A 12,748-nucleotide genomic window follows, 5' to 3' on the forward strand; every position below is an offset into this window, starting at 1 on the left:
CGCTCCTAATAAGGCAGAGGGCAGTGACACTGGCCCCAAAATATCATCACCCACCTCACTGCGAATAAAACTTTTCCTTGCTTTGATAGTGAAGGATGGTCTGTGATAAGCTGCTAGTACAAACAATATGCAGTACATCCAGATGCCACAGAGCTGCTTTGAATCAACTTAAAGTCAAGATAACATGTTTGACTGTCGGTGGTCTCAGCAGGATTCATATAGCTTGAGCTGCAGGTGTTTGTACTTTACAGTAACGGAGGCTTAGGTCAGCTGAGGCTGAAATGTGCCCCCAGCAACATGTGAAGTAATACTGTTAATAATAGCTTTTACTCACTGCAACTACTGCTAACCTGTAAGCAGTCGTACTAAGGGGGCTTTCACACCAAATAAATGACACTTTGTTGCAGTTTAGCTTTGGTTTTGGTTCCTTTTTTACAAACGAACCAGAGGAGCAAACAAGCCGTTATACAGACTGACAGGTAACTCGTTGATTGGACAGTTTTGGCGGTTGTCCTCCTGCCTCATCAGTTCATCAGGACCGGTGGAGAAATCCAGTTCCGTTAACTGACAGAAGTTTATGCAGTACTTCTGTATATATATACATATATGTATATATATATATATATATATATATATATATATATATATATATATATATATATATATATATATATATATATATATATATATATATATATATATATATATATATATGTATACATACTGTATATATTAATGTTAATGCTCATGTTGATTTGCATAAATAGGTTATAGTGATGGCCTTATACAGATCAGTTATAGGATCGCTTCCTGAACAGATTTCCCAATCAGCTGATTGATTTATTCGTGCTTTATTCATGCTGAAATCCCAGAACCATCTCGTTGGTTCATTTGCTTTCACGCCACAAATGAAAAGCAACAGAATCCGCTTGGGAGCGGTCTCGGTTTGGTTGTTTGTTACGCACCAGGGTTCGATTCCCAGCTTTCACACCGGCCCAAACAAACCGTAGTAACCGGGAAAACGGACCTGGGTTTGTTTTAACGGAACCAAACGGGTTCCCTGAGACTCACATGAGATGAACTTTATGATACACACTACTGTGAGATCAGCAATATGTATTTTCAGATATCAAATGTATTACAATTAAATGTTCATTGTTATGTCTCTTTAGGATCCTGGTGGGGGCGCCGCAGGCAGCGGGGCAGGGCCTGTTGAGGGGCATCCGGCCCGGTGCCTTGTTCAAGTGTCCAATCACACCGGAAGAGTACGACTGTGAGAGGGTGGATATTGATGGAGAAGGTGAGTAAAGTTGAGCTAAAAGAATAAGTAAGCAACAATTATCATGGCAGCTTCTCAATTGGGAATATTTGCTTGCTTTCTTGATTTCTTGTAAGTATTATGAAATATTTTCTGACCTTTTGACACCTAAATAATTAATTAATTAATTCAGAACATAATCGGCAGATTAATGGATAATGAAAAAAAAGGTTTCTTTAGTCAATTAGACTCCTTGAACTTTATTTTCTTGAATTTTTATAGAGATTATCCTATTTTGTTATATCAGAATAAGCTTTTCTAGATTCATTCACATACTTACTGTGAATGCCATTGTACCGTTTTATTCAAAAGCTTCTAAAGAATGTTGCCATTAAAATGTAGTGACTCTAAATTTGAATTTTGTTTTGTGATTCAACAGCATCTATAATTTGAACGTTGATAACAGCTATGGTTGCCATTTCCTTCTTTGTTTTCCTGCAGTGAATCTGGAAAGGGAGAGCAAAGACAACCAGTGGCTGGGAGTCACTGTCAAGAGTCAGGGGATTGGAGGAAAGGTGGTGGTGAGTGAAGATCACATCCTGTAAATGCATCAGCACAGGAAGCAAGCTCCGTCTGGTGTTTTAAAACAAAAATGTTGGTCTGCTTCTCACGCAGTGGTTTGTGAACATGGAATGGATATTTACATGTTTAGTTCATGTGTTAAGTTGTACTAACATATAGACCTTTATGTATAAGGATGAATACTAGATTTTCTGCAAAGTCAGCAGTAACAGGTCAGTAAATCCCAATAATAAATTCTCTAATGCCATTTCCTGTCCCTCACCAGACCTGTGCTCACCTCTATGAGCTCAGGCAACGCATGAACCAACCGTCAGAGACTCGCGACCCCATCGGACGCTGCTACGTCCTGAGTGATGATCTGACAGAACGAGACGACCTGGACGGAGGGGAGTGGAAGTTCTGCGAGGGCCGGCCGCAGGGACACGAGCAGTTTGGCTTCTGTCAGCAGGGACTCTCCGTCAGTTTCAGCCCAGACAACAACTACATACTGTTCGGGGCTCCGGGAACTTACAACTGGAAAGGTACGGTAGAGGGCTAGATGACGGAAACAAGGCTGTGAAAAGGCAAACATGTTACTTCCTGCTTTATTTTTGGGGCACTAGGTGGCAGCAACAGCAAGACAAGCAGACAAGTACAGTTTTCTTTTATAGTGTTGCAGCTAATGTAAGCAAGAGAAGCGAGCCAACCCATGTAAGCTGACTAAATAAAACAGTATAATTAACAGGATATACAGTTTGGGATTTTAAAAAATCAAATTGATTGATAAACCAATCTCGTGATTGGACACTATGCAGAGCTGCGACATGCACTTAATCACAGAAAGCACTGAGAGTTATCTGGTACAGTTATCAGAGCTACTGGATTGATTCATTTTGTCTGCCACATGAGATCAATGCTCATGTTTGTCTTAACTTATACAATTCACATTCTAAAACATTACAATATTACTCTGTTACTCTTTTTCTGCGAGATGCGTAAGAACTGGGTCCCTCACACAAAACATGAATTTAGAGGGAAAAAAGTGAAATTATGTGTGTGTGCCCCATATTTATATAGATTTTTTATAATCTTTTTCAGTGTGCTGTCAATGAACACTACTCGTTTGTAATGCAAAACCTAAAATAAATGGAGGAGCTGCTTATAGCTCATAACAAAGTACATTAATTGGGAATGGTGGTAAAATCGCGCCATAAAAAATCATTGAAAACAACTAGTAAATCTGAGAAAAAACTCTTTGCTGTCTATTTTTGAAGTTTAACTTGGAGTTGTCCTGCAAAGTCTCTGTTTTATGACGTCCAACGTTGCATGTGCATTGTATCATTTCCTGTTGGTATAAAATGGTAAAGTATGTTGACTTTCCACTCTGCAAACAGTATACGATGACAAGTGTACATAGAGTACATCGAAGTAGTAAGTAGTAGTGATTGTATGCAGCAGGTAATACGAGTGTTTGTATTCTGATGACAGCTGTGTGTGCTTGTTGCTTTGCTGTGCCCTCACCTGTTTCCATTCCAGGTGAGATGCGCGTCCAGCTCTCAAACCAGACTCTGCTTGACCTCGGTTTTTATGACGACGGGCCCTACGAGGTGGCAGATCAGAAACAACTTAATGCCCAGCTCATCCCTGTGCCCTACAACAGTTACCTGGGTAGGATTCGCCCTCCCTGCTCACTGCTGCCTGTGCACAGGAGAGAAAGAGAGGGCCGGTGGAGGGTGACATCAGGGCTCAGGCTGGACTCCAACATGGCTGCCAAAACCACAGGAGCTAGTAACAGTAGCAGCTGCCAAAATGCGTCAAACTGCTTATTCCCTGTGGATTATTTCTGGAAGAGCCTATCTGTGAGTGACTCACAGAGCCTCGAATGTTGCTCCACCTCATTTTTTTTAAACGCGTTCCCACGTGAATCTGGGTGGACATGTGAAAAATGTCCAGAGCTTTCTGTGGCCTGGCACGAATTCTTATGCCAGCATTTGCTAAAGTTTGCCCTTTCTCCCTTTCTTGAGCAAACAAGGGAAATATTTACCAAAAATAAATTAACCCAACAACAATGACGTTATCCTCATTCCATTTACCGTCCTCTCCCTAAAACAAAGTACACGGTAACACTTGAAAGAGGGTGGTGTACAACCAGTCAACGTGCAGTCTGAGCCTGAAACGTCATCCCTCCACCAGGTACCCAGTGGTTTTGTTGGATCGCTGTGGCACCACAAAGACAAAACCTCAATCAATCGCAGCCTGTCTCACCTGCACCTCCCTCTCCCTCTCTTTTCACTCTCCCCCTCCCCTCACCATTTCACCACCCCATCACTTCCCTCCTACACTCGTACCTCTGTCTCTCTTTCTCTCTCTTCTCTTTTCCTGTCTTGGGCCATAGGGCTCTTGTTTATGGCTAGCCCCATTGAAGATGCACTGCTGTACAAAACTCTGGAGCCCTCCAGCCGGCCCACACCGTTTGAGGATGTAGCTCATAATAGCTACTTAGGTTTGTAGGCGTGAGGTGTTTTTGTTTGGACCGGACTTGGCTTGTAGTGGAAGTAGTCCCACCTTCCTCCTCTGTCTTCGTCTTAATCGTTTCTGCTAATTCCGGATAGATCTTTAGTGTGTAATCTATGTACTAAATGGGGCCGTATCACCTGCACTGTTAAAAAGAGACAGCCATTCAAAATTTTTATTTTATTGAATTATATTGAATTTTATTGAATTTTACTACATTTCATTAAATTGTATTAAATTGTATTAATTTGTATTAAATTTACTTCAATTTAATTAATTTTAATTAAATTGAATTACATTTTATTTTATTTTATTTTATTTTTGGTTTCTGATTATTTGTCACCTTCGGCTAGCTGCTGATTCGATAATGGCGAGGAGATGGTTGTCTCTTTGAGTAGCAGCGGGGTGTTTGTCTGTTCTGTCTGTAGATTTCTGTCGCCTGTAGTGTGTTGAGTCAGTCTGCATGTGTGTGTGTTGGTACAAAGCTTCCCAGGTGGTGGTGGTTTTCTCGTCAGTTGCCATAGTTTTACGAAATCGAGTTATTGATAAAAAGGTTTTATTAACAAAGAAGACAACGAGTCTACATCCCTTCTAGCGGCTCTGTCAGGCTGTACTTCGGCACAGAGGTGCTTTGAGCTAAATGCTAACGTCAGCATGCTAATATGCTTACAATGCGAACATGCTGCTGTTTAGCAGGTATAATGTTTACCATGTTCACCATCTTAGTTTAGTATATTAGCTTGCTAACATTTGCTAGATCGCTCTAAAAACAAAGGAAAGCAGGAATGCCATTCATTTGCAGGCTAGGTCACCAAAGTAATGGACACGTTACCATCTCAACCTCATGCTGGCGCTAGATGAAAAGTTTAGGCATGACTAAAGTTGATACAATTCATCCTGAGGGGATCATGAATGTGTGTCTCAAATTGCATTGCAATCCATGTGACAGTTGATGACACATTCTATTCAAAACCACAAATGTAAAACTCATGGTAGCGCTAGAGGAGAAGTAAGGAGATCACTGAAGCTACTAGGATTCATCCTCTGGGGACCATGAATGTTTAATGTCTCTACAGGATTTTATCCCAATCCATCTATAGATGTAGAGATATTTCATTGAAAATTTGACCTGCTGGTGGCGCTAGAGAGAAATGCAGGAGAACACCAAAGTCAATAGGATTCATCCTCTGGGGACCATGAGGTCGTTTTTTAGGCTGTTCTGTCTGCACCGGAGTGGTGGTTTGTTTTTGTTATGAATCTCTTGGTATTTAGTGTCCATGTGTAAGGACTCCTCGTCTGCTTAACACAGCGTGTTTTTGTGATTGTTGCAGTGATTACTCTTCACTAAGTGTGTGGATCTGCCATAAATCTCTTTATTCACGTGCCTCCAAGCCTGCTTACCCTCCCGTTCTCCACATTGAGCCGTCTCCTTGACAACACTAATTTCCACATGACCTTTTTGGCCTTCATTTATAACTCACATGCTTCCGTTGATCCTAACCAGATGATATGCCACACCTTTGCATGCTTAATACACATGACAGAGACAGTGTTATTTCTGATTGTTCATTACATCATTACATCATTACATGCAAAATGTCACAGAGTTCTAGTTGTTATATTATGGTACATACATGAATGACATACCAAAGAGCAGTGTGTTGCTGAATACACACATACTCTGCCTCCTTTTCACCTCCATCAAGGCCAAATAGAAATCCTGCAGAGAATAGAAAGAATCTCTTCATTATCCGGTTAAATGGAGTGTTATGTCAAACCCAGGTTTTCTGGAGGCTTGATGGTTGTTTAGGTTTTCATTAAAAAAAAGAAAGTGAGGAACTCGTGTCTGTTCCGTTGTTTCAAATACTGCTTAATAAGTCAAAACAATACGCTCATCATCCTGACGGAATCTAGTCTTGACCTTTTTATGTTGCTTGATTTATAAAAACAAAACAAAAAACAGCAACAACAAAAGAAAATCTTTTTTTTATTACATCTAGTTGATGGGATAAAAAAGACAAAATGAGAAAAACAATTAAATGGAAAAGTAAAAGAGTAAATAGAAGTGCAAAGTGTTGTAATATAACAGAAACACATTTCAATTATATCAAGCTTTTGACACTGAATTTGAAGCACAAAACAAGACCTTACAAATTACAAATGTATGGGAATCTGAGCACGTACAGAGAATAAGATATGGAATGAAATGTATAATAAGGTTCATTCATGTGAATATTTAGAAAGACTAATGTAAGTAATGTGAAGAGTAATGTATAACTGCACATTGGTTTAGTGCACCTTCCACAGGAGAAAAGATAAACGGATTAAAGTACATTACATGCAATAAAATCCCACAAGATTTAAATTAGAACAGGATACAACACCAACGGGCAGTACAGTAGAACACATATAAAAAGTAGCACTGAAGAGAGAAATAACAGTACAACAATCAACACACAAAAACATGTATATTTGTGCAATATCCCTGCAAGTTATAGTGCAAAGACTTGAATGAGGGTAGTGCAGAAACATTACCGTTGTTATAGGGCCCCTGCTGCCTTAAGCTTCCACTCCCCATTTAGCTTTATAGAGACAACCTTGTAGCGAGCCTGTGTGTTTAAAGGCTCCCTGTGTGGAACAAGTAGCACCATTTGTCTCCCTCCGTTGGCTTTTACAGGACTTGCGATGCAGACTGTTGCATTCCTCACCTGCCACCCTGGAGCTGCTCACTGTTTGTCTCTGTTGTGTCTCCCCCTGCATGTTTACTCAGCACTAACAGATCACGTCCTGATTGATCATTTCACACCCTCACATCTGCATGTTTTGGAACCAGCGAAGCAAATGCATGTGGTTGCTTCTGTTCAGGTGAAATGTTTGATATGACGTGCTATTTTTCACATCTCGATAACAACATTTCAACACACATCTTGTCATGAAGCAAACACACACACACACACACACACACACACACACACACACACACACACACACACACACACACACACACACACAAACACTCCCTCCCCCTTCCACTTGTTCAATCCTTTGCTCTGCCTGATTGATATGCAAGCACACATTCCTTTACACACACACACACACACACACGCACACACTCACACACACATAAACATACACTTCTACACAAAAGAAGGGTTTGCTCGAGGTTATAAATCTGATTAACGTCCACCCCCTATGTTTACATCCTGCCTTCACTAGAGACAGCTGATACAGAGCAGCAGCATCATGAATCTCACGGGACATTAGGCGAAGCCCCATACATCTTCGGTTAACATCACGACTCACAACCAGCCTTTCCTGCTCTTCCCAGTGGACACGTATCCATTCACCGGCCTCCAGCAGTCTTCAAACACATGCACACAGGACATTTACAACCATCATGAGTTCGGCATAAAATCAATGGTCACTTAAGGCACACATTTCATTAGTAAGAAGATGAGCGGGACATGCTACACAGAGAGGAGATGAGTCTCCGAGCCCCACGGTCAATACTAACCCCTGACCCTTTCCTCCATCCTGTTCCGCTTCTTCCCCTCCATCCTGCATTCCGTCTTTCCAGGGTTTTCTGTGGACTCGGCCATGGGGATCATGAGCCTCGGGGAGCTGACGTTCGTGGCGGGTGCACCCCGGGCCAATCACACAGGGGCGGTGGTGCTTCTGAGGAAGGACAACGTGTACCGACTGGTGCCACAGCACATCTTGTGGGGGAAGGAGCTGGCGTCTTCATTTGGGTACTCGGTAGCTACGGCGGATCTAAACAGGGACGGGTGAGGAAATGCTGGATGAGGAGTCAGTCTGGATGATCATCATTAAATAGACAAGACTGACCAGTGGTGGAAGGAGTATTCAGTATTTTACAGTACATAAGTATTTTCAGAAAAAATATATGCAAGTGTCAAAACTAAAAGTGCTCGTTTGGCAAAATGGGCCCTGTTATACTTCTATATCACTGGAAAATGATATGACACTGGAATATGACAGGATTATACTGTAGCTGTTGTTTAGAGCTAACTGCTTTATATTATTGTACACAATTTAATCTATCACAAAGCATCATATTTAATAAATGGATGCACATGTTTTGTATGTAAAGTCCTATACTGAAAAGTAACTTATAACCACAGCTGTGAAATAAGCACAGTATTATGTATTACATGCATTTGAATTAAATGAGGAACATAAATATTAAGTAGCATGAAATGAAAATACTCAAGTAAAGCACAAGTACCTCAAAAGTACAGTACAGTATGAGTAAATGTACTGAGTTGCATTGTATGTGACTGTTGGTGAGACAACTCAATAAGTTCAGGGTGTACCAAAATCTAAATTCAGTCCTTAAAATAAAAAGTATATTCATTTGTAATTCTCTGTTTCTGTCCCCAGCTGGACTGATCTGATTGTTGGAGCTCCTAATTTCTTTGACCGTAAGGCAGAGATTGGTGGAGCTGTGTATGTGTACCTAAACCCATTCGGTCACTGGGACGATCAGGCTCGGCCCATCCGTCTCAACGGGACCTACGACTCCATGTTTGGAATGACGGTCAGCAACATAGGAGATCTGGACCAGGACGGATACGGAGGTGAGATCAGAGGTTTTTATTATCGTACAATAATGTAAAGGGAGTTACATTTCTACTGCTGCTGTTTAAAACAGATGGGGGTTTAAATGGTTTTAATCCAGATAACATTCTTAAAGTTTTACTTCCACTTTCGACCAACACTAGCAGCATGTTTCCCAATTGTCCTTTTCATACTGTGGTTCTTCTTTTAGACGATTCAAATATGAATTAGAAATAAATGAATGATATGTTTGTACACTTATTTCTGTATATCATACTCAGATATTGCTGTTGGGGCACCGTTTGATGGAGATGGCAAAGTTTTTATCTACAGAGGCTCAGATGCTGGAATTGAAACAAAACCGGCTCAGGTGAGTTTCATACAACGGTTTTGGAATGAAGCAAACGATGAAAAGAATGATGAAAATGAATAGTCCAAAGGAAGAACAAGAGAGTGGCTGAGTGAATGACGACTGACCAGTGTTTCTAATCCCATCAGGTGCTGGACGGTCGTGACTTTGATGTGAGACGTTTTGGATACTCCATCTCAGGTGGTTTGGATATTGATAACAACCACTACCCTGATATTGCGGTGGGCTCTCTGAATGACTCAGTGGTTCTCTTCAGGTGAGAAAATGTTTATTTAAAAACCCAAATGAGATCCTCAATCCGATAACTGCATGCATTTGACGAACAAAAAGGCCCAATGTTTAATTTGTATTGTTGGATAAATCATGATTAAATCGAAGCAAACATTAAAGATACACATCAAATCCAAGTTTTATTGTAAATCTTACATATTTACCTTCCATATAACTGACTCTCTGTGTTTGTTGTGTGTCCCCAAGGGCTCGCCCAGTAATCCATGTGATCAGAGATGTATCTATCGAGCCTCAGTTCATTGATCTGGAACAGTACAACTGCAAGGGCAGAGACGGAGTCTGGTAAGAACTGACAATTTAACAGAAACAGCTGCTAATCTATTTTCCCCCCATGATTATCTTTCAAAATAATGTTTCATTTCAATCTAAGCAAGTTTTGTAACAGATAATTATTTTGATGCTCTCCACCGTCTGCCTTTTTTTTTAGCATGGAGGTCACGGCCTGCTTCACCTTCACAGCCCACCCAGAACACTACTCACCACACATTAGTAAGGCACACACCTTGCTTTTCAAGACCAGTCCTGTTCTTCTCTCATGCGGGACAAGAGTCATTTCTATTTACAGTGGAAAGTAACCTTATCTGTGGGGTAACATCACACTTTATTTTGATGGAATCACAGCTGTGTAATCCTGTATTCCCTCAGATGGGGGTTTCATATATGTTTGGCCCCCAGTGGGCTCTCTAAGTGCTCTCTGTGTGCGTTCTGACATTTTTCAATCGCTCCATCTCTCTTCATGCATCGCCCCTGTTTTTACCTCCTTCAAGCACTTGTGGTGCACTTTGAAGCTGACACAGAGCGCAGGAAGTTGGGCCTCCCCCACCGCGTTGACTTCCTGGGCCGCAGTTCCCTGGAGCCGGAGTACACTCAGATAGAAGAAGTGGAGCTGCATCGGCAGCGTCACCCTGTGTGCACCACCGCTACCTTCCAGCTCCATGTCAGTAACTTAGCTTAGACAATAACAGTTTTTTTTTTACTGTCCACTTTTTGAGTTTCAGGGCATTAAACAGTTTGTTTGAGAAATTAAATGAAATGAAATATACAGTTACACACACAACAGTTCCATAGACGTACAAAACACATTTAAAACAGCTATGACAATTCAACACATGACATTATATCCTCTGGATCTCATTCAGCAGCACTCTGATTTTTGGTCTGCGTTTAAATGAAGGGACTCTAAATCGCCCACTGGAGGGCAGAAGTTGGTAATCTCCGTTTAAAGCATATGCCAGGATCCAGAAGAGATACTTTCTGAGTATGCTCTTGTTGCTATTCACTTGAAAGGAGAATGCCACAGGTTGGCTCATATTTGTCACATTATATTGGATTTGATTATTTATACATATAGTTTTAAGTTTTAAGTGCTGAGCCAGGCCTGCAGTCATTTATAAAACAGAAAAATAGTCTAATGGCTATTGGGTCTATCTTATTCTATGAAGAAGGTAGATGCCCAGCTGATACATTCTATATGAGGAGTCCATGATACAGTGGCATCTATCACAGCACTCAAATATGTGTATGAAGAGACTTGTTTATTCTGGAAACAGCTGAAAATCAGTAGGAAGCTAAAAATACTTTCCTCTGTCTTATTAGTATTATTATGCACCACAAACAAACTCTTTGACCAAATCTGTTGTTGTCCATTCATCTTTTTAAAAAAAAATCTGTCCATGCAGGAGAACATCCGGGACAAACTGCGTCCGATCTCATTGGCGATAACCCACACTATCAAGCATGTGCCACCACGCAGACACTCAGGTGCCAAGAGGCTGGAGAAGCTGGCTCCTGTACTGAGTGATTCCCTCTCAAACACGCTGCACTCTGAGGTCTGTAACCAAAAGGAAGTATTTTATGGCCGGGATTAACTTTAATGGGCCACACTTGCCTGCAAATGACTGTATAAAGAAGTGGAGATTTATGAAACACATTCCAATCTACAACCTTTTCTGCAGTAACTCAGGCTTGTCAAGACAAAGCCAAACAATATGACATACAAAGCATTATGTAGTTGGGAATTTGATTATATTAAGAACATAAGCATGCAGAGTAATTTGTAGAAAAATATTGTTTATTTTTTTATTATTGTTAAAAATAGATAATTACCTTACATGTACCTCAGTACTGCTGCAGTGAAGATCCTTTACATGTAGGTTATGATTTGCATCAAGCACAACTACCCAAGATGTTTTTGAGTCAGCATCCTTTCTTCAAGCTTTATGTTGAATCACCTTTTTACCTCCTCACACACATGAATCCACGGTTTTTCCTCCTACGCAGTATTTCTCCCTTGCACCCCAAATATCCGGTGCTTATTTACCAGTTCAAGCTTAATAATGCAGAAGTGTAATGCAATAGGGCTACACAATTAATTGGTTGATTAGTTTCTTGATTAATGGTTTATTCCAAAAAAAAAAAAAAATAGTCAAAATTTGGATGAAATAGTTAGCCTAATCAGGAAATTCAGCTTTCTATCATGGACAAAAACATTTGAGATTCTGGAACTTCAAAAATAACTGAGTTGATAATAAAATGATCTAATGTCAGCACTTACTTGATTCAATCTTGTATTAACAAACTTCAACTCGATGTTGAATGTGCTTTGTGATTTAATGAAGAACTTTGCGTCTGTCTCGTTGCCCCTGTGAAGGTGAACTTCCTTCGAGAAGGATGCGGCAGCGACAAAATCTGCCAGAGCAACCTGAAGCTGAGCTTCCAGTTTGGAACGCTGTCCCCGACCTCCGACCTCTTCACCCCTCTGCCAAAGTTAGTGTCTGATGAGCCCACTCTGTGGTGGCAATGAGGATGCCAACTGTTCCCTGAGAGACTGTTGCCTCACAACCTATACCCCAACACAAACAATTATGTGTATGTGGTCAGAAAGTAATGAGTTTTTACTGTCATATTTCTTAAATTCATCTTTTGGTGCAAGCTGAGATTAAGGTACGCCTTCTAAAGGGTCTATGAATTGAATCTGATGGATTTATTCGTGGTTGGTACATTATTTTATACTGCTTTAAGGGGTCTCCTTGATGAAGCAAGGAGATAGAAGTCTCTGAGGGATTTTATAATTTAGAAAATCTCAAGAATAAACTCGTACGAATACTTCAGCGTGCAATGATTTGTCATTTGTGTCTTTACTCAACAGCTGTAATGATGTGTTTTTCCCCACTCTG

The 12,748-nt window shown here is 40.6% G+C and overlaps 1 protein-coding gene across 3 annotated transcripts in view; it reads left to right on the forward strand.

Annotated features, from left to right (window-relative positions):
• Positions 1-12,748, forward strand: part of itga7 (integrin, alpha 7) — a 33,794-nt gene that overhangs the window by 13,989 nt on the left and 7,057 nt on the right. For all 3 annotated transcript variants that reach the window (XR_013771880.1, XR_013771881.1, XM_079265926.1), the window contains exons 2-14: positions 1,173-1,300; positions 1,760-1,839; positions 2,106-2,361; positions 4,215-4,322; positions 7,911-8,118; positions 8,735-8,931; positions 9,193-9,281; positions 9,410-9,537; positions 9,759-9,854; positions 10,000-10,061; positions 10,340-10,509; positions 11,252-11,401; positions 12,223-12,338. Coding sequence is in view for 1 of the 3 variants with exons in the window: in XM_079265926.1 (XP_079122052.1) it covers positions 1,173-1,300; positions 1,760-1,839; positions 2,106-2,361; positions 4,215-4,322; positions 7,911-8,118; positions 8,735-8,931; positions 9,193-9,281; positions 9,410-9,537; positions 9,759-9,854; positions 10,000-10,061; positions 10,340-10,509; positions 11,252-11,401; positions 12,223-12,338 (1,788 nt within the window). In the remaining 2 variants the exon portion in view is untranslated. The remainder of the gene's footprint in view (positions 1-1,172; positions 1,301-1,759; positions 1,840-2,105; positions 2,362-4,214; positions 4,323-7,910; positions 8,119-8,734; positions 8,932-9,192; positions 9,282-9,409; positions 9,538-9,758; positions 9,855-9,999; positions 10,062-10,339; positions 10,510-11,251; positions 11,402-12,222; positions 12,339-12,748) is intronic.

This window comes from Melanostigma gelatinosum, assembly GCF_949748355.1.
Source record: "Melanostigma gelatinosum genome assembly, chromosome: 3".
NCBI lineage: Eukaryota > Metazoa > Chordata > Actinopteri > Perciformes > Zoarcidae > Melanostigma > Melanostigma gelatinosum.